At 41.4% G+C, this 22,534-nt stretch overlaps 1 protein-coding gene across 10 annotated transcripts in view; it reads left to right on the top strand.

Annotated features, from left to right (window-relative positions):
• The window catches only part of ELAVL2 (ELAV like RNA binding protein 2), a 151,515-nt gene that overhangs the window by 47,160 nt on the left and 81,821 nt on the right, over nt 1-22,534 (top strand). For 6 of the 10 annotated variants that reach the window (XM_029055786.2, XM_039910830.1, XM_039910829.1 and 3 more), the window contains exons 2-3: nt 16,843-16,933; nt 20,426-20,669. In XM_029055786.2, the coding sequence (XP_028911619.1) occupies nt 16,862-16,933; nt 20,426-20,669 (316 nt within the window). In that variant the 5' untranslated portion in view covers nt 16,843-16,861. The remainder of the gene's footprint in view (nt 1-16,842; nt 16,934-20,425; nt 20,670-22,534) is intronic. The other 4 variants (XM_039910828.1, XM_039910827.1, XM_029055793.2 and 1 more) reach the window with 2 other exon arrangements.

Raw genomic sequence — 22,534 nt, 5'->3', positions numbered from 1 at the left:
GTGGGGCAGAAAGTAGATAGGGAAAAGTTGTGGAAAGACTAAACAAGCAGTATTTAGAGAATATTAGAGTTGAAGAGAGCGAACATTTGAATGATATAAAGGTTGTGGCATTATGGCATACGAAGTGGTGTCAACTACTGGAGGAATACTAATTCAATAGTGAGCACAGGAACTGTCCAACCTGGTTATCTTATATCTACCCTAGCACTTAATACGGAGCTTGGCACATAAGTGCCTAACAAATACTGCAATTAGTATTCGGAGTAGATTTGGGAAGAAAGATGAATTCAGTTTTTGCCATACGGAGCTTCACTTGCCTGATGGACACCCGTGTGGCAGTGTTTTGAGGGCAGAAGGAAATGCAAAATTGCAGATGAGGTCATGGCTAGTGAGATTTGGAAATCATCCATATGGAACTATGGGGCTAAATGAGCTCTCTGAGCAAATGAGAAAAAGCAAGAAGAGTAGGGAAGCACAAGAGAGCTTTGAGACATGCCCTCAATTAAGGAATGTGGGGCCAGTGAATGAGACTGAGTGTACAAAGTAGGAAGAGTACCAGTTGAGAAAGATGCTGTTAAAAACCAAAGCTGGTTGGTATTGTACACTGGGTTATTTTGACTACTCTTTTTTGACAATATTTGTCACCCCTCTTATTTTTAAGCTTCTTGTGGGCAGCTTTTCTTTGGAAGGGATAGGGAAGCAGCACATATTGCCCTACTGTCCTATTACCCTAGCAAATAGGAACTCACGTGATCAGCATTCATTTCTCTAAAAAAAGTAGTTCTTCATTAGCAGCAGGTTAAAATTATGGACAACATCTGTTGAAGTTATGCTTGACAAGTAATTGACTTTTTTCCTCCTCCCTTTTTACTTCCTCAATTAGAATACATTTTTGTAGCCATCAGGAATGCTTCCAGAAAATATTGGCAAGGCAATTTTCTTTGGAGGCTTCTTCTAATGAAATAAAGCAATTTTGAGCAGTGAAATAGTATAAACTCTAATCCTTGCTGCTTTATCATACTGTCTATTTGTGGCATTGTTTTGCTGCTTCATCAGAGTTTATGTAATCTCCATGTATCTCATGTGTGAATTGGTTTAGATTGCTCATCTATTGGTACAAGATGCCATGGATGTGAAGACAAGAGAATAGTGTTTTTGCAGTAGGAAAATTAGCATCATTCCAGGACTTAGGGAACAATTAGGAAGTGAAATGAAGCAAAGACAGCTTGGGGAGGATCCCATGGCATTTTCTATTTTAGAGAACAAGCATGCTGGCAGAATGACATTAGAGTGCAATTTGGATAGAATATGATGGAAGAATAGGGGAACACAATGAGCCTGCCATAGCTATGGATTGGTTATAATTTGATGTGGCTGTGCCGGGAATGCTGCTTCAGACACTTGACAGGACTGTAAGGCAACCTTGTTATAAATAGTGCATTAGCCTTCAAAAGGGGTTCAATTGCATTCAGCTATGCAATTGGGAAGCAGCATGGCTTAGTGGAAAAAGCACAGGTTTGGGAATCAGAGGACCTGGGTTCTTATCCCGGATCTGCCAAATGCTTGCTGTGTGACCTTGAGCAAGTCACTTAACATCTCTGTGCCTTGGTTCTCCTGCTCTCCCTCCTAAACTGTAAGCCCTATGAAGGACAGGGACTTTGTCCAACCTAATTCACTTGTATCTACCCCAGTGATTAGAAGTTTGACACCTAGGAAAGTGCTTAAGTACTTTAAAAAAAAAAAAACATGAAAAATTTGCAACTATTGGAGAAGTAGCATGGCCTAGTGGATGGAGTAGGGCCCTGGGAGTCATGATCTGGGTTCTAATCCCAGCTCCATCACCTAAGTGCTGTGAGACCTTGGGGAAAGTCACTTAACTTCTCTGTGCTTAAAATGGGGTATACGAACTCCCCCTGCCCAAAGCGGCATAGGGCCTGTCTGACCCAATTATCTTGTACTTACCCCAGTACTTAGTACAGTGCTTAACAAATACCACAAATAGAATTATTTGAAATGCATTATTTACTAGAAATTTTAAGCAGATGTAAATTGGGTCTTTTGTGAGCTGACCACCGATTTAAATTGTCAGGTGTCAGAGAAACAAATGAAATAGTTCACTTCAAAGTTTAGTCCTCTAAAGCTTTAAACCGGCATTATAAGTTTATTTTATTGCCTTCCACAGCCTTCAGCTCCACCCAAGATGATAAAAACCAGGTATTCACTTGTTTTTGTTTTTTTAAAATCTTTAATCTAGCCCCTTGTTTCCAACAGTAGTTGAAAAAACACAGTTTTTGGATAGCACTATTGTTTGCAGGAATACAACCGTGTTGCAGGAGGAATGCCTGTAATTCTGCAAATATTTTTCTTACCCTGAAGCTCCCATACCTGCACTCTAATTTTCAATGCCATACAATATTACTGCTACCTCTTAATATCTAGCTTTTGAGTTTTAAAATAATAGGACTCCCCATCAGTACCTATAGTACCTCTGGTTACTTTCAGAATAACTTTTTGGGGTTCTGAGAGACTTGTTTTCCATTTTTCTCCTGAAGAACCAGACAAATCTTTTTATAAAATATCCTAAAAATAAGAAACCCCCAATGTTTACCAAAATATAATTATAGAAGAGATTTGTTGTGAATAACCTTTTTTTTTCCCCTATGCTATTGGGTGCAAGAAGGTCACTTGGATGAAAAATCTTGAGGGAAGGTTGTAAGTAAAAGCTCTAAGTAACTTTTTCTGTTGTAAACATTGTAAATGCTGTTATGGAGCAGGAAATGTCTAGTGCAACACAGTGCTAGGTAAATTTGCCACTTGCCACAGGTGGCAGATTCATGTCCTTCTAAAGTTTTAATATTGCTTTTCCATTTTTTAATGACCTTTGGCAAGAAATTACTATGTGCCAGGTACTGTACTAAGTGCTGGGGGGTAGATTCAAGTTAATCAGGTTAGACACAGTCCGTGTCTCACATGGGGTTCACAGTCTTAATCCCCATTTTACAGATGAGGGAACTGAGGCACAGAGAAGTTAAGCGACTTGCCCAAGGTCACACAGCAGACAAGTGGCAGAGCTGGGATTAGAACTCAGGTTCTAATTTTGAAGTCATAAAACTGTCAGTCTGCAAATTCACAATACTTTGAAATGAAGTGAGGTCGGTCCTGGAGAGAAGCAGGGCAAGATGGGGAGGGAGAGTGGTTATTCAATCTCCATTTCACAGATGATGAAACAGGCACAGATAAGTGAAGATTTAGGATTAGAACACAGGTCACCTAACTCCCAGTCCCATGATCTTTCCACTAAGCCATTCTCCTTTCAGCTCTCTCTTTGCCCACTACCTCTGCTCATGCTCACATGATATTCTCACCAGAGCTCAGCCATTCTGATGAAGATGAGAGCATGAGTATCTAGACCAAGTGTGAAGAGAAAAATAGATCTTCCCTCATACAGTAGGGTGCTGATCTTAATAATAATGGTATTTGCTAAGCACTTCTTACTATGTGCCAAGCACTGTTCTAAGTGCTGAGAAAGATAGAAGGTAATCAGGTTGTCCCACGTGGGGCTTCGTCTTAATCCCTATTTTAAAGATGAGGTAACTGAGGCACAGAGATGTAAAGTGACTTGCCCAAGGTCACACAGCAGACTAATGGTGGAGACCAGGCTTAGAACTTATGTCCTCTGACTCCAAAGCCTGTGGTCTTGCCACTAAACCATGCTGCTTCTTGAATTTAATAAACCAGGAACTGAAACTCACTTGCTACCTAATTGGAAGGAAATATAGCAAACATTTATTCCTTACCAAAGTGGTATGTGAGAGTTCTCCACTTAATTTTTCTGGCCTATTCTTCTTGGAATAAGGCAGTATTTTTAAAAATGCTTCCATTTTATGATCCTCTGTGTAAGGCACTAAAATGATAGTGGTCTCATGCAAGAAAGAGAAGCAGCATGGCCTAGTGGATAGAGCACAGACTTGGGAGTCAGCACAGCACTCGTCTGCTGTGTGACCTTGGGTAAATATCTTAGCTTCTTTGTGCCTCAGTCACATCATATGAAAAATGGGAATTAAGACTGTGGAGCCCACAGGGACTATGTCCAACCCGATTGACTTGTACCTACCCCAGAGTTTACACCGCCTAGTATGTAGTAAGTGCTTAAATACCACAACTAATATTAGTAATAAAGCACTGCTGCTCATTAAAATCACTCATCTTAGCCATTTAGCTGTAGCATGGAACATGAGCATACTGACACTATTAGCTTGGTAGAGGAGGCAGGATGGTTTAGTGAAAAGAACCCAGGACTGGGGGTTGAGACCAGAGTTCTAGTTCCCAGCTTTGCCCCTGAACTCAGAGGGCTATGTGACTGACTGATTGTGGGCAGGTCTCTTTTAAACTCTGAGCCTTCAAGTTTACAATATCGCCAAGATCCGCCCTTTCCTCTCCACCCAAACGGCTACCTTATTGCTACGGGCTCTCGTTATATCCCGGCTAGACTACTGTGTCAGCCTTCTCTCCGATCTCCCTTCCTCCTCTCTCGCCCTGCTCCAGTCTATTCTTCACTCCACTGCCCGGTTCATCTTCCTGCAGAAACGTTCTGGGCATGTCACTCCCCTTCTTAAACATCTCCAGTGGTTGCCTATCAACCTCCGCTCCAAACAAAAACTCCTCACTCTAGGCTTCAAGGCTCTCCATCACCTTGCCCCTTCCTACTTCTCCTCTCATCTCTCTTTCTACTGGCCACCCCGCACGCTCCGCGCCTCTGCCGCCCACCTCCTCACTGTCCCTCGGTCTCGCCTATCCCACTGTCGATCCCTGGGCCACGTCCTCCCACGGTCCTGGAATGCCCTCCCTCCTGACCTCAGACAATCTAATTCTCTTCCCCTCTTCAAATCCCTACTTAAAGCGCACCTCCAAGAGGCCTTCCCAGACTGAGCTCCTCCCTTTTTCCCTCTGCTCCCTCTAACCCCCCCCTTCACCTCTCTGCAGCTAAACCCTCTTCTCCCCCCTTTCCCACTCCTCCCCCTCTCCCGTCCCACCCCCTCGGCACTGTACTCGTCCGCTCAACTGTATATATTTTCATCACCCTATTTATTTTGTTTTGTTTTGTTTAATGAGATGTACATCACCCTGATTCTATTTATTTGCCATTGTTTTTATGAGATCTTCTTCCCCTTGACTCTACTTATTGCCATTCTTCTTGTCTGCCTGTCTCCCCCGATTAGACTGTAAGCCCGTCAAAGGGCAGGGACTGTATCTGTTGCCGATTTGTACATTCCAAGCGCTTAGTACAGTGCTCTGCACATAGTAAGCGCTCAAATACTAAAGAATGAATGAATAAAATGTGGTAAGCACTTAAGACCATAGTGGATATGGAGAAGCAGTGTGACTTAGTGGAAAGATCCCGGGCTTGGGAGTCAGAGGTCGTGGGTTCTAATCCTGCTTCTGCCACTTGACAGTTGTGTGACTTTGGGCAAGTCACTTAACAAATACCAACATTATTATTATTAAGCGCTTACTAGGGGCCGAGCACTGTTCTAAGCGCTGGGGGAGATACAGGGTAATCAGGTTGTCCCACGTGGGGCTCACACACCTTTAATCCCCATTTTACAGATGAGGGAACTGAGGCACAGAGAAGTTAAGTGACTTGCCCACAGTCACAAAGCTGACAAGTGGCAGAGCTGGGAGTCGAACTCATGACCTCTGACTCCAAAGCCCAGGCGCTTTCCACTGAGCCACGCTGCTTCTCCAATCTTAATCTCTCTGGGCCTCATTTCCCTCGTGTGTAAAATGGGGATGAAGCCTTGTTTCTACCCCAGCGCTTAGAACAGTGCTTTGCACATGGAAAGTGCTTAACAACTGTTGTTGTTGTTATACACAACATTTAAGACTACAGGTGTATAACACCACCTGTAGTCTTAAATGTTTGAGGAAGGAGGGAGTGCAGTATCCTCAGAGGAGATCTCCTCCCTCCTCGCAAGTGCCACCCCCTCCACCTGCGCCTCGGACCCCATTCCCTCTCACCTTCTTAAAACCATCGCCCCTGCCCTCCTCCCTGCCTTAACTTCTATTTTTAACCACTCAATCTCCAAGGGCTCCTTCCCCTCTGCCTTCAAACACGCCCACGTCTCCCCCATCCTAAAAAAACCCGCTCTTGACCCCACTTCCCCCTCCAGTTATCGTCCTATCTCCCTACTACCCTTCCTTTCCAAAATCTTAGAACGAGTCGTCTACAATCGATGCCTAGAATTCCTTAACTCCCATTCTCTCCTAGACCCCCTCCAATCTGGCTTCTGTCCCCTCCACTCTACCGAGACTGCTCTCTCTAAGGTCACCCATGACCTCCTTCTTGCCAAATCCAATGGCTCCTACTCCATTCTGATCCTCCTTGACCTCTCTGCTGCCTTTGACACTGTCGACCATCCCCTCCTCCTCCATACCTTATCTCACCTTGGCTTCACGGACTCTGTCCTCTCCTGGTTCTCCTCTTACCTCTCTGGCCGATCATTCTCGGTCTCCTACGCTGGAGCCTCCTCCCCCTCCCATCCTTTAACTGTTGGAGTTCCTCAAGGGTCAGTTCTTGGCCCTCTTCTGTTCTCCATTTACACTCACTCCCTCGGTGAACTCATCCGCTCTCACGGCTTTGACTACCATCTCTACGCAGATGACACGCAGATCTACATCTCCGCCCCTGTCCTCTCCCCCTCCCTTCAGGCTCGCATCTCCTCCTGCCTCCGGGACGTCTCCACCTGGATGTCGGCCCGCCACCTAAAACTCAACATGAGCAAGACTGAGCTCCTCATCTTCCCTCCCAAGCCCGGTCCGCTCCCAGACTTCTCCATCACCGTGGATGGCACGACCATCCTTCCCGTCCCGCAGGCCCGCAATCTCGGTGTCATCCTTGACTCGTCCCTCTCGTTCACCCCACACATCCTATCCGTTACCAAGACCTGCCGGTTTCACCTCTACAATATCGCCAAGATCCGCCCTTTCCTCTCCACCCAAACGGCTACCTTACTGTTACAGGCTCTCGTTATATCCCGGCTAGACTACTGTGTCAGCCTTCTCTCTGACCTCCCTTCCTCCTCTCTCGCCCCGCTCCGGTCTATTCTTCACTCCGCTGCCCGGCTCATCTTCCTGCAGAAACGATCTGGGCATGTCACTCCCCTTCTTAAACAACTCCAGTGGTTGCCTATCGACCTCCGCTCCAAACAAAAACTCCTCACTCTAGGCTTCGAGGCTCTCCATCACCTTGCCCCTTCCTACCTCTCCTCCCTTCTCTCTTTCTACCGCCCACCCCGCACGCTCCGCTCCTCTGCCGCCCACCTCCTCGCCGTCCCTCGGTCTCGCCTATCCCGCCGTCGACCCCTGGGTCACGTCCTCCCGCGGTCCTGGAACGCCCTCCCTCCTCACCTCCGCCAAACTGATTCTCTTTCCCTCTTCAAAACCTTACTTAAAAATCACCTCCTCCAAGAGGCCTTCCCAGACTGAGCTCCTCTTCCCCCTCTACTCCCTCTGCCATCCCCCCTTTACCTCTCCGCAGCTAAAGCCTCATTTTCCCCTTTTCCCTCTGCTCCTCCACCTCTCCCTTCCCATCCCCACAGCACTGTACTTGTCCGCTCAACTGTATATATTTTCGTTACCCTATTTATTTTGTTAATGAATTGTACATCGCCTTGATTCTATTTAGTTGCCATTGTTTTTACGAGATGTTCTTCCCCTTGACGCTGTTTAGTGCCATTGTTCTTGTCTGTCCGTCTCCCCCGATTAGACTGTAAGCCCGTCAAACGGCAGGGACTGTCTCTATCTGTTGCCGACTTGTTCATCCCAAGTGCTTAGTACAGTGCTCTGCACATAGTAAGCGCTCAATAAATACTATTGAATACAAGGATAGTGTATGGTGTCTCTGGCATACAAATGATGTATGCCAGTTTAGGACATGGCTGGGTACCCTTCGTTATCTTTCACTGGTCTGTTTTCATTCTGACTCTTCTCGATGATGTTTCAGGTGCAGAAAATGACATCCCAGGCCCCTGATGCCTCTATTTCCTAATGAAAATAAAGACTACTATTTCCCACTCCGAAAAAAGGGAAGGAAAGTTTCTTCCCTTGCCCCTGGCTTCTCCCTGCCTTTGTGAACCCCAAGGGTATGATGTCATATTATCAATCAGTCAAGCAATCAATGGCACATGAGTGCTCACCGTGTGCAGAGCACTATCCAAAGCTCTTGGGAGAGTATAATATAATAGAGTTGGTAGACACATTCTTTGCCCCCAAGGAGCTTACAGGAACCTAACTATACTCGTGTATTTTCCAGTTAAGGCCTTTCTGTGACAAATGGGAGGATGAAATGCATAAATGAGCTTCCAAAATATAGTCAGTTATTCCTTTTAGTTGTCTTTTGTGTTCATAAACAGCACTGACAATGCAGTTCACCTATGGATGCATACGGGGCTATAAAGGGCAATGCAGGATCCTTAATCCTGACCACTCTGTGATCTTTTGTCCTTTGTTGGACTGTTGTATGTTTTCTTTGCAGGGTCTGACTCGGTTTTTGCTTTTTGCCTCCTTGTTTCAAGATCCTCTTGAAGCTGCTGCTGCTCCTTCCTTGATTACAATGTGCAATGCTAGTCTGCCCCAGTTGCCTCTAATTTTCAGTTGATATAACTCTTTAGAACTTAACCTTCAAATTAGAGCCTACACTCATATCTTCAAATTTTTTATTTCCCTTCTTTGAAGATGGATTATGAGATGATGTTTGGTATCCCTAGCATGTGTATCCTTGGCTTGAATTACAATTCAAATATTATCATTATATGTGGATCTCTAACTTTTGCCACCACTAATTTAGGACTACAAGGGATGTAGGTATATAGGTTATTTTAATCAATTGTATATATTTGAACACTTACTGTGTGCAGAGCACTTTAATAAGCACATTCCCTGCACACAAGGTGCTTACAGTTGAGGGGGAGACAGACATTTAAAATAAAATTACAGATATGTACATAAGTGCTTAGGGACTGAAATTGGAGTGAAATATCAAGTACTTAAAGGGGCTACAGATCTAAGTACATAGGGGTAGGGAAAAATAGGCCTTTAATCCAGGAAGGCCTCTTGGAGGAGATATATTTTTAATGAGGTTTTGAAGGTAGGGAGAGTGGTCTGGTGTGTGTGTGTGTGTCGTGTGTTTGTGTACACACATGGGGAAGGAGTTTAGGCCAGAGGGAGAATATGGGCAAGAGGTCAGTAGCAAGATAGATGAAAGTGAGGTACAGCGAATATTGATCAATCAAACAATCAGTGGTATTTGAGCACTTACTATGTGCAGAACACCATACTAAGCAGTTGGGAGAGTACAATACAACAGTTAGCAGACATCCCCAGCCTGTAATAAGCTTACAGTCTAGAGGCATATAGAGAAGTGGACTGGGTGGTAGTGGGAAGTCAGCAGGTAAGATAGGCAGGGCAGTCTGAGTGCTTTAAAGCAGATGGCAAAGTTTCTATTTGATACAGAGGTGGTTGGGCAATTATGGGAGGTTCTTGAGTGGGGGAATATGAACTGAATTGTTCTATAGAAAAATGATCCGGGCAACAGAAGTAAGTATGGACTGGAGTGGGGAGAGAAAGGAAGGTCAGCAAGGAAGTTGATGGAGTAATCAAGGTGGGCTAGGATAAAGGCCCGGATCATCATAATAGCAGTTTGGATGAAGAGGAAAGGGTGGATTTTTTTTCCCCCCCCCCAATAATGTGAATGTAGAACTGACAGGATTTGGTGACAGATTGAATCTGTGGGTTGTACGAGAGAGTTGAGTCGAGGATAATGCCATGGGTAGCATATGAGACTACCTATTTTTTTTAATCAGCTTTAATTTTCTTACAGACTGGTTTTTAGCTTTTGAGTCTGCTCACAACTGAAGCTCTTCAACAAACTTCATCCTATACTGAAATAGTTTGCATTTGTAATAATGTTATTAGTATCTTTTATATTTTTAACATTGTGGAATTCAGAAGCTCATTGGAGTTGGGGAATAAACACTTCTTGGATTGTTGTAAAATGGTTTTAGTACAGAAGCATCATGGCTTAATGGATAGAGCATGGGCCTGGGAGTCAGAAGGTCATGGGTACTAATCCTGGTTCTGCCACTTGTCTGCTGTGTGGCCTTGGGCAAGTCACTTAACTTCTCTATGCCTGTTGCCTCATCTGTAAAATATTAAGTGTTATGTGCCAGACACTGTTCTAAGTGCTTGGGTAGATACAAGCAAATCGGGTTGGACATGGTCCCTGTCATAGTTCTGCATTCTCACTTTTATGCATTCCGTAAATACCATTACTAGCAAATTTTAAACAATTTGAAGGTAGAATCTAAGTCTTTAACATTCATAATGAGGACATTGGTGAAATGGTTGTTGAATTGCCCTCACAATAGGCCGAACAGCTTTGCTATAGCTGTTAGCCCTCTGAGCTTCCAGAAGTTTTACAATTTGGAGCTGCAATCTTTTAGAAATTAGGGAATATGTCCGCATTGCCTTAAGCCCTATCCAAGTATTTTTCAAAGGTTGCTAAATATTGCTAAGCCCAAATATCTCATGTTTTTAGAGACCTTCAAGAGGCCTTCTGAGTTTCTCTTATGTTGTCATCCCAACACTCACCCGTAGCATTTACTCATATGTATTATTATTATATTTAAGCACTTACTGTGTGTCAAGGAGGTCTAACTGCTGGGATAGATACAAGTTAATCAGGAGGGAGAATCCTTATTTTACAGATGAGGAGACTGAGGCATGGAAAAGTTAAATGACTTGAAGGTCACAGCAGGCAATTCACAGAGCCAGGATTAGAACCCAGGTCCTCTGACCCCCAGGCCCACACTTTCACTTAAACCATTCTGCTCCTATCAATGTGTGTACTCCATTTTTTTTCCCGCATGCCCTTGCTGCTACCAGTTGAATTCATAACTTAATAATAATGATAGCATTTGTTAAGCGCTTACTATGTGCAAAGCACAGTTCTAAGTGCTGGGGTAGTTACAAGGTAATCAGGATGTGCCAAGTAGGGCTCACAGACTTCATCCCCCTTTTACAGATGAGGGAACTGAGACCCAGAGAAGTTAAGTAACTTGCCCAAAGTCACACAGCTGACAAGGGGGCAGAAGCGGGAACGACCTCTGACTCCAAAGCCCAGGCTCTTTCTACTAAGCCACACTGCCGAATTGTAAATTCCAAGCGCTTAGTACAGTGCTGTGTACACAGTAACCGCTCAAATACTATTGAATGAATGAAATAACTTTCCTTCTGCTACTAACCCTATATAATTTGCATGCTTCTTCATTAGATTGTAAGGATTGGAGTCAGGCCTCTTTCATTGGACTTCCATAGCCTCGTGGAGCACTCCTTCACACAGATTCTCACATACTCTTGAATGAAGACATTAAAAGTAGAGGAATTTGAACAGTGCAAGACATTTAAAAAATGCCATCAATATCTCTACTGGATGTAGATTTTTTTTAAATCTAAAAAAAACTTTGCCTAAAACTACTGAAGTTGCTCCTGCACCAGACCTACGTAAGGTCTCTATTCCTAAGTGGTGACTTCTCTCTGCACCTCTCACTAATGGGCCATTAGCAACATGTTATCTACAAAGATGCTTCAAGTATATTGAGTCCCCCTGTGATGCTTTGTCTTCTGTTTCCCCCTTTTTGTTACTAAGCATCTAAATGGCTCTTGCTGCTTATCTCATCCCTTATCTAAATTACCTGAAACTTACACTAATAGGGGCTACTATCCTATGGGACAAAGCTGGTCTTCTAGATTCAAAGTGGGGACCCTAATTCTAAAGTCTCCCAAATTCTAGTGATTTATTCATATAAAGGAAGAGGATTCCTAGCCTAACTTCTGTTGGGGTTTACAGCTGAAGGTACTCAGGGGTTTGTATGTGATACAACTATGATTCTTAAAATTTCTGTTTCTACAGCCTGTGGATTAACTGTCGGAAGCATGTCCGCTTAGTAGTCTAAAATAAGAGGACCCACAATTCTTATGTCTTGCAAATACCAATTAACACTCCCTTCTAGCAATTTTCATCTACTTTCCAAAGATAGGACTAAATATCTGCATTCTCTGTATAATGTTTGCAAATGATGACCGAAGTCCTCTTCACTGTTTGAAAGTGATTCTGGATTATATTTTCAGACTCGTGCTTTGGTTTACCATAATGGTCAAAATGGTTGATGAGAAACTTTGGGGGTACTGGAAAAAACAAAGCATAGTGACTTTTTTTAAAAAATTCTGGTGTTAACCAGGATTCTGCTATGGGGTTAATAGACTGAACACTTTAAAAATAATTTTGGTGTCTATTTTGTGTTTTGAAGGTTTTAGGGACCTATTTACCTGAGCTTTGCTAGCACCCAAACTTTGCCTAAGTGCAGTTTAACCCAAAGAATCCGGACAAGTGAGGTGGGTGAGGAATCCATCATTTTTTGAGGGCTTACTGTGTAGAGAGCCAGTACACATGTGAGCCCCCTGTGGGACATGGACTGTGCCCAACCTGATTTAACTTGTATCTACCCCAGCGCTTAAAACCATACCTGCCACATAGTAAGTGCTTAACACATACCTTTTGAAAAATAAAAAAGAACAAAATTAGCAAAGTGCTTATCTGTAACTAACCAAACTCAGCCTGCCAGATGAATTTAGCCACAGAATTCTAAGCAATCTGGTCGAAAACATGGAGTGACCATCTTTACAGAAGTAACTTCAGAAAATACTGCACCTCATCACCAAAGGCAATAAAGTTGTTCAATGCACAATAGATTCTGTATTTTTTTTCTTTAAGGACTAATTGTATTTATCTGTAACGTGGACAAATTCTACACAATTTCTAGCCAGATGGAAATAAGGTTCTTCTCTCCCCCGCCGCCCCCCCCCCCCAAAAAGTAACTTTCAACACACAGCCTTTTGTTAACCAGGAGGAATGGAAAACCAGCCAAAGAAGATGCAAAACAGTCTCCACCCCCATCATTATGGACCATTCAGATGCTAAGAGCATCATTCCATTCAGCACTTAAACTATTTTTGTTTGGTGTGATAGAATAAGGATGTGTGTGACAAGCATAGTTTCAACAGTAAATGCTTGTTTTTGAAATAAAATATGTTTCCTTCTATTATACAGTGATCTTGTAAATTGTGATAGAATGCAAAGTATAAGTTTTTTTAAATCTTATTCTACTGCATGAGTAAGGAGTGAGGGACTTTTTTTTTTTGCATTATCAGAGATTTTGGAAGCATCACATTACTCTGATCCAAAACTTTTTGCAGTGAAACACAGCACATTGGGGCTTCTATTTGTGCAAATGCATGTTGTTCCTCTCAAAAAACTAGGTACAGCAAGAATAAGTGTTGGAATACTGCTTTTTCCCTTTTTTACTGCTGTTCCTTTCTATAGGAAAAAGATTCCTGAATTTGATGAAAATTCTATTGCTGCTTTTCTTCCAAACATCATCCTCTGTTACAGGATTGTGGAAATCGAGTGACTCAGAGGATTGTGTAAACAATAAGAAAAAAAATTCAAAAGTAATTGTTAGTTTGCAATTACAGCGTGTGGTAGAAGTGAGAAGAATGACAAACCAGAAAACCTGCTACTCATATAACTTCTATTTATCACAATGCTTTTCAATGGTGTAATGATGTTTAAATGTTCCATGGCCTATCTATGCTGATAGATTTCGTGAAACTAGCAAATACAAAATAATAGGATGGTGAAAATGAACTTGTTCTTAGGTTTTTACCAGGTTCCTTTTTCTAAAGCTTAAAATGAATGCGTATGTGCCCGATATGCCCACTTTCTCTCAAGGAATTTGAGCCAGAGGTTGGGTATGTATTCACAGGACTGGTAGCAAAATAGTGGTGGATTCAGTGGCACAAAATTTTCTAGTCCTTATTTTGGATTTTTTAGGACCTGAACTTTGGCCAGTATAAGTATAGGGATGATCTATAATAATAATGATGATGATGATGGTATTTAAGGACTTACTATGTGCCAAGGACTGTTCTAAGCGCTGGGGTAGATAGAGGGTTAATCAGGTTGTCCCACATCATGCTCACTTTGAATCCCCATTTTACAGATGAGGTAACTGAGGCACAGAGAAGTGAAGTGACTTGCCTGAGGTCACACAGACAATTGGTGGAGCAGGGATTAGAACGCACATCCTCTGACTCCCAAGCTCATGCTCTTTCCACAGAGCCATACTGCTTCACACATCTCTACTATTTCATAGGAAGTTGTAGCTAACTAGAGCAGAAGGGATGTCTCTGCAAATGGCAAGTGCAGCAGACCATTTGTGAAATACATAATCTTTCTTAGAGAACATGATGTAAAAAAACCTTTTATAGGTAGTGATTCTTAAAGGGAACAAGATGATTAACTCAGTAGTTTTATCTGTGGAATGGGACTGTAGAAGCTAAATTTAGTAAGTCTCAGTGCTGACCTTGAATTAATCAGGGTATGAAGTTATGAACATTTTTACCATAAGGAAAAAAGTAATTGGTCTTGGTCATAAAAAGCTTTTGTGATTCATCAAGGTATCTAGTGGAAAGCATTTCTTGATCAACTGCTGGAATTCTGTGCGTTTCATTGCTTGCTCTTAGTTGCTCGGTTGTATAAATAATCATAGGGTCATCCTAAGTTAACTGATTGGATAGGGAAATTGAGTTAAAGAAACCCTATGACCCACTCTCTAAACTAAGCTGTTAGCATGAAGAGTACTTTTTTGCCAGCTAAGCTCCCTGTCGAGTTATCTACTAGAGCATCACTCATTCAAAATAAATTTTAAAACTAGAATGAAAAATATTTCTTTAAGAAAAAAGGTGCTGGAAAAACAGGTAAACTCAATCCTTGGTAGCTATACTATACGTCTAAGGATGACTTGATCTCTGTATTAAGATCGTTTCCTAACTTGGCATGCAGCCACTATGCTGGTTCAAAAGATTGTCAGGTCATGATTAGACTATTGCATTAGCCTCCTCCCTGATTTTCCTGTCTCCAACTTTCTCCCCCAACCCTCTGCTGCCTGGGTTATCTTCCAGTAAAGTCTCTCAGCATATGCCTCTAGACGGTAAGCTCGTTGTGGGCAGGGAGTGTCTATCAACTTTTTTTAAATCCTACTCTCCCAAGTGCTTGGTACATGCTCTGCATGCGGAAAGCACTCAATAAATACGACTGATGTCTTCCCCTCTCAAAACCCTCCAATGGTTGCCCGTTTCCCTCCACATCAAGCAAAGACTCTTCTGTAGGCAGAGATCATGTCTACAACTCTGTACTTTTCTAAGCATTTAGTACAGTGCTCCGCACACACTAAGCGCTCAAAAAATACCATCGATTGGCTTTAAGATGCTTATCAGCACTGTCCACCTTAATGGCTCTTCTCCCTCCCCTGTTTGTGCTCCCTCTAGACTGTATGCTCATTGTAGGCAGGGAATGTCTGTTATAGTGTACTCTCCCAAGCGCTTAGTCATATTTATTGAGCGCTATGTGCAGCACATTGTACTGACTCTTTATCCCAGATCCACCACCGAGCTCTGCTCACACTGTCTCCAGGGCCTAGAATTCCCTTGGCCCTGCCATATACGCCAGACCTAAGCTCTCCAAAAATCCTGCTTTCTCCAATTATCAATATCCTGATTTTTATCAACCCTGCAGTCTCCTCTTGCATTTATGTTTATGTTCCTCCTCTGCTCTCGTGTGTATATATTTCTCCTTGTGGGCAGGAAATGTCTACCAACTCTACATTGTACTCTCCTCAATGCTTAGTTCAGTGCTCTGCACATATTAAGTGTTCAAATATGATTGATTTGCATATTGAATCTTTTTAAATTTACTTCCCCAGTTAGTGTCAGTTTCTTGTGGGCAGGAAATGCGTGTTGTGTTTCCAACTGTGTAGTGCATTCAGTCCTCAAGTGCTACTAGTACTACATAGTTCTGAGATTGGAAAAAGAGGCACTGGCTTAGCATGGCTATAGATGAGCAAATCAGAGATTGTTTTTGTTTTGGGCCAATATTATCATATTTGGACATGCAAGTGATCCATGAATTATATCGGAGGTTGCATAGGACTAGTAATGAACCATCTTATGGGTTTGCAATTTATATATTTAAAATTTAGTTGATGTGGTAAGGATCACAAGCATTATTCCCAACTTTGGTATTGGTCCACTTATTCCATTTGAAAGATACTGGTTTACAGTCCTTTGTGAACAACTTTTGGAAAAACTTTGTCAAGATGCCATTTGAGTGCACAGGAGTGGCAAAATGCCTTAGTTCTGGTATTTTAGAATATAAAATGCATTGAAACTCTTCAAGAACAAATTAGATCTTGTGCACCAGTAGCCCTATTCTCTTTTTACCTCTTCTTTCTCACCTCCTCTTGCCATTTCAGGGTGTGGGGAGAAAGCTTTAAGACGACATAGTGGCAGCTTCATACTCATAAATCGAGGTGGTGTTGCACATCTTGGTATCTTGCACATTTCTTCCTTTCATCCATTCAGTGTAAACTATGAGAATAGCATGCTTTTTTAAAAAATAGATATGATAGTTTAAAATGGTTAAGACTAGATCTAATCTAGTTTGTGCTACCTGTACATCAGTCACCTAATTCAAATGCTTTCTTATTCAAGAAAACTACACATTTAACTCAATTTGAAAGATTAGATTGGAATTGCCTCAAATTCAATTAAGCCACACTGCATGGACGTGCTGGGAATATAAACACGATTACTGTAAATTTGTACAAACTGATTTGTTGCATTATCTTGCTAATCTAACATACGGTACTTTTTGTGTCCATATTGCAGACGGCAACTCCAAACTAACATGGCAGTCAGACTGTGTGATGTGGCTTCTCTGCTTAGAAGTGGTTCGTGGGCAGCAGAGCCTTGGACTGGGGTCTGTGGGATTTTTCTTAAATTATGTAGGCTACTTTTTAACATGTTGCAGTAGTGCTGAGGCCATACCAAATACTTGAATCTTTCATTTGGCAATCTAAAAATTGCAATGTACTCAAAGTCCTAACAAAAGCCATATAGAGTAGGCATAAGTGTAGTAACAACTAAAGTAGTGTCATATGTAGAATTCGAACCACATTTTGTTTGCCGTAAAATCTGAATTAGGTTTTAGTGCAGTTTTAAGATGTCTAGCAGATGAGAAAAGAGTATAAATGTTTTAAACAAAAAAGTTTTGGTATGGTCTGAATACTAAGTTACAGTAACTCTAAATTCTCTGTGCTATGTTTTTTTTTGTTAATAATTTTTGAAGTGATTTACAATTCCTGCTGCTTAAAATGTTGTAAGTTTTTTTTTTTTTCTGGCTGAATCACTTGCCCAGTAACTGCTTAAAGAGTTCACATTCTGTGAACAGTTGTGTTGAACCTATCATCGGAATATGCATTATTTGTAAAATATAGCACATTAGTATCATTTTATTCTGAGCAGATGGTCCTATAGCTGAGAAATGCTGTAATTTCAGCACACACAGCCTACTGCAGCTGTTCACTTGAATGTTGGCTTAGTATCTCATTCTTGCCACCTGAACATGAAAATAAATGTGCAGTAAATGAGGATTGTTTGTTGTCCTTGATAAATCCTGCTAATTTCAATCAATGAACACTTTATATTTTAAATGCTGTCCTAGTGAGGTTTAGTCAGAATCCAATGTTCAGGGTTCACCATTTCCTCCACATATCCTAACATTTGAAAAGCAATTTGTGTTAATTGGCATAGGCCATTTCCTTGTCTAGCATCTCATTGTTTTACTGTGCCAGAAAAAAAGGATAACCATAGGAGTGTTGCCATGAAAGAACACTGGATAGTACTGCAGCTTAATTTTGTAAAATTGGATCGCATCTCTATATTATGGAGGAAATCTTTGCTATTGCCCTCCCAATATCAAGCAAGTTACTTGTAAATGTATTAGTCTAAAAATATAGGTGTACCCTGGATTTATGACCTTTACTACCTTAGCGTTTGTATCTCTTGACATTTTGTCCAATCAAGCAGGTAAGCAAAATACTTCCCCTGTCACTGGCAATTCTTATGTGGCCCTTCTCCCATAATTTTAACCATATCCACAGCTGCTGCTGGGAGTGTTCTGCTCTCTTCTCCCGTCCTAGAGTATAGACCCACCTCCCTAGCCTAGCCAAAGTCATAGGAATGGACTGAGGGGGAAGGTGGACCGCCATCCCTGTCCCCATTCCTACCACTTTGGTTTGGGCCTGGAGGGGGAGCTATACTCCAGGAAGCATGTATAGTGTTGGTGATGGGGGAAACGAGATCATGGCTGTGGGAGGAGTTGTCACTTTGATTAAAGTTTGAAATGGGGCTGTTGGGGAGGAGAAACTGGTGGTGCCCGTAGGTGAGTTGAGGGTGCAGGGAGAGTTAATGGGCAAAGGTGGAGAGGGATGAGGTTTACAGTGTAACTTTTACTTACCTGTAATGTATGACCTTCATATTGGGGCTGGTAACTGTATAAGTCTCTGAGAGAGTGTACCCCCATGATACAGCCATTTCCTTAAGGAATGTAACCCATTTATAGCATGGGTTACACCTATATATCTGTCAGTTCTTCTCTAACATGTGTGTTCACATCGTGTTTTGGATAGAACTTGACAGATGAGTTGGGAAACATTCTTCCAACACCATGCATCTGGCTGGAATGTGATGGTACGTTGGAAGAAATAATTGTGTGCATGCATGAGGTGTTGGTCAAGGTGTATGAGTTCCTTAATTTGGGGGGTCAGGAGTGCAAATCCCACATTATAGGAGAACTGACTTCCTTGTGTGTGTCTTAGGTTGTTCTCCTTTCCCCTCCCCTTCCCACTTAGGAGTTTCAAGTGCGTCTTATTATCCCTTATCCACTCTTTCCATGAACCTGTGAGGGAAAGAGATGAGGACAAAATTCCTATTTAACAGAAGTGAGGAACTGAAGCCTAGGAAATGACTTGGCTAAAATCCTCCTGGAGGCCTTTTTTCCCCCCCAACCCTCCTGTGAGTGCCCAATTCAGAACTCATTTCAGTATACTCTGCTGCCTTTCTGAATACTTTTTTTTTTGTTTTGGGTAAGTCTTCAGATATCACAGGTCGATAGGAAAGGTACTCTGCTACCTAGCTCCAGGTTATTTAATTAGTTTATAGGTATTTATGCCCTCTCTGTTGAAAAGTCCTTGTGTTGATATTTAAAATCTTTACAAATACAAATCCCCACTAATTCAGAACTATTTAGACACTTCTTCTTCTTCTTCTTCTTGAGTCTAGTGATTTATTGGATAAGCACAGAGGACCATCCTTTCAAAGACGACTTCAAAATTTGGGCACCTAAAACCGTATCAGTTAACTGCTGGGCCATTTTACCCATAAAAATGTGTTTTAAGTAGGTCAAAGGTGCTTAGTGGAATATCTCTGAAGACTCAAGGGTGAGACTGTATCTCTTCTGAATGTAGGACTGCAGTTTTAGGACCAGATCCAAAACTGCTAACCATTTCACTGAGGTCCATTTTGCCCAACTATGACCATTTGTCCAGAACTAGAAATTGTAGATTTATTTTTCAGAACTGATCAATTTTCAGTTCATCCCTGACTTCCTTGGGCTGGCTTATCTGCTTGAGTTGGGTTGGTTTAGTGATGGTTTCTTTGGGGGTAGATAGTCTTATCGGATTCAAACCAGAGGATCAAATTCAATTTTATAGGGATTTTTATTTTGCCACATATCAGCTTCACTGATGGATAAGTGATTCAACAAATCATTTTCTAGTTTGAAAGATGGAAGAAAATGGCGCTTTAGTTTGTGTAACCTGAAAGAAGTACTTCATAGCTGCAAATTCTGTTCACTTCCTTAAACTTAAGCATCCATTATTTTTTCTTCACTAACATAGTTGAATACAGAAAATCTAACTTTGGTACCAAAAAAGCAACCCAAACAGTAAATGTTAGCAAAATATACATCTGATGTACTTTTTAAACTTCATGGATGTAGTTTTGATAACTTGTCAGTTTAATTTCTGAAAGCTTCTAATAGACTATCAAAACATTTGCACTGTGGCTTACTATTTTCCTTTAGGAAATTTTAGTAAAGGCTCAATTCTGTACCCTTAGGCCCTCCACACTTCCCCCTAAGCCCAAGCATGTTGCAGGTGAGTAAGGGAATATGAAGAGACTCAGGCTGTAATTCAAAAAAGTGTTCAAATAGCAATTTAAATTGTCTTTGTATATTGTGTGCATAACGGATGCGTAAGCTATAGAGCTAGCTAGGCAATTAATTGTGGTTGGTAAAGGTTTCGAAGTAACTTCGGTAGTTTCACTTGTGATATGTCTTTAAATCATTGGCTGGAATTGTCCTAGATTGTGAAATATGAATTCTGACAGTTCTTATTTTCTCTCTGTTTAGCAGGTAATTGCTGCCATGGAAACACAACTGTCTAATGGGCCAACTTGCAATAACACAGCCAATGGTCCAAGTACCATAAATAACAACTGCTCATCACCAGTTGACTCTGGTAACACGGAGGACAGCAAGACCAATTTAATAGTCAACTACCTTCCTCAGAACATGACACAGGAAGAGCTGAAAAGTCTGTTTGGGAGCATTGGTGAGATAGAGTCATGTAAACTTGTAAGAGACAAAATAACAGGTATGTAATTATGAAAAGATTCCTTACAGTCAGAGGGGTGTTTTTAGAGATGGGAGCAGCTTCATGTGAAGCTTAGTTTTTGAATTATTCAAAATTGAATTTGCATTTCATAGGGTAACTGGAGTACTTCATCAGTGATTCTAAACTCCTGGGTTTGTAGAATTAACTTTATAGTACATGACAGATGTTAAAAGAGCAATATAAATGCTAACTGGGTCTTTGAATTCTCACATGCAGTAGATTTTGGGGAAGTGTATTACTTTTACCACTGCTTTTTAAAAACCTTTAGTTTTGTATTAATGCCCTCCAATCCTTTTTTCCACTTGTTGAAACTGAGTCCAAGTAAAGGATATAATAGAACAAGGGGTTGTTTGTTTCTCCAATTTTAGAGGAGAAATACTTAACTGTATTTTTTTTAGGTCTTTGCAACTTACTTTACAAAGTCACTTTACTTTACAAAGTTTTAATGGTTTGTAGAAGCTGGACAGTCAAACTATGTAGTAGTTTTGTTGTACTTGGAGAGAAAGGAGATATTGTCACAGGTTCCCACCATTTTTACTCCTTCTTCCTTGAGCATTATATGTTTTCTGTTCAACATTGAAATCAATTTTGCCTGCTTTTTAAGCACTGTTTGAAGTCCAGGCTTATAAAGACCACAAGTGTTTTAAGACTTGAACTACTGAGCCCTATAAAGTTCACATAATAAGAATTTTCTAGTCAGGGAGCTGGTATTTAGACCCACAAGGGTCAGAAGTCCATAGTTGGCCCAACCTGGCCCTGGCCTTCTACCCACTTAGGTTTTTTTTGACTCATTTCAGATTGTGTTGTCTGAGAGCTGATCCTGAGACTGACTCCTCAGGGGTTTTATTACACTCACACAGTTGTCACATTGGCTGCTGGGAATATGGTATTCAGCCCAGAGAACAGTCATGCCTCTAGTCCCCACAGTTGCCATTGTGCAGATCTTCTGGCTTAAAACCTCTGAAATGGTGTACAGTGACTCTGAAAGGCCCACTGAGCCTGAGTTGAAATGAAAAAGCAGTTTGAATTCAGTTGTCCAGGGTCCTTAACTCTGAAGCAGTTGTTTTAAGACAATGCAAAATCATAGTTATGCATTTTGTACTCTTTTTGGTCACAAGGACACATCGGGTATGGAATTGATGCATTTTCTTGGCACATGTGAAAGTTAATACCCCCAGGACACTGATTGCAGATTGCTGGGATGCACTAGGTTCAGGATGTTGAAATCAAGTTGGATCTAAATCTCAAAGAATCCATGTATTTAGATTTTGGTGGGTTTTTGTCAAGCTTCTTGAAGTGGGGTATATTAAAGTATGAAACTAAATTTTTAAAGTTGGCAAAAAGACATTTCTGCTGTTGGCCAGCCCCATTTTCCAAGGGTGGAGTGTTCCATTCCTGTTGAATTCTTTTTGTGAACTAACACCTGTCACTATTGTTCTGATGAAACATCTCCCATTGTTTCTTGTAATTACAAGTTTGTAGAAATATTTGTCACTTATGAATTCTTTAAAAGGTTTGAATTCTACTTTATGCTGAATGCCTAGCATGTGGAAAGTTACTAATTGAACCGTATTCCCACTTTTTTTATATATACAATCTGGCAGTCACTCCTCTTCCCCTTCTTCTTCCCACCCCTCAGTTAAACTGTCAATTCTTCAAGGGCAAGGACAATGCCTTGTACTTCTATAATATGCCCACGAAAGCATAGAGCAGTGCTTTGTTTATGCATAAACACCCTGTCAATAGTAATCAATTTATATTGAGTCATCAGTTTTAACACCTAACCCCTCTAACTGGATTAATTGTAGATAAATTTACTTGTATATCCCTGGTGTAAATACTTT

The sequence above is a fragment of the Ornithorhynchus anatinus genome, chromosome X5, assembly GCF_004115215.2.
Source record: "Ornithorhynchus anatinus isolate Pmale09 chromosome X5, mOrnAna1.pri.v4, whole genome shotgun sequence".
Classification (NCBI taxonomy): Eukaryota; Metazoa; Chordata; class Mammalia; order Monotremata; family Ornithorhynchidae; genus Ornithorhynchus; species Ornithorhynchus anatinus.
Note: the sequence above shows the minus strand (reverse complement) of the source record. Positions and strands in the feature narration are given on the sequence as shown.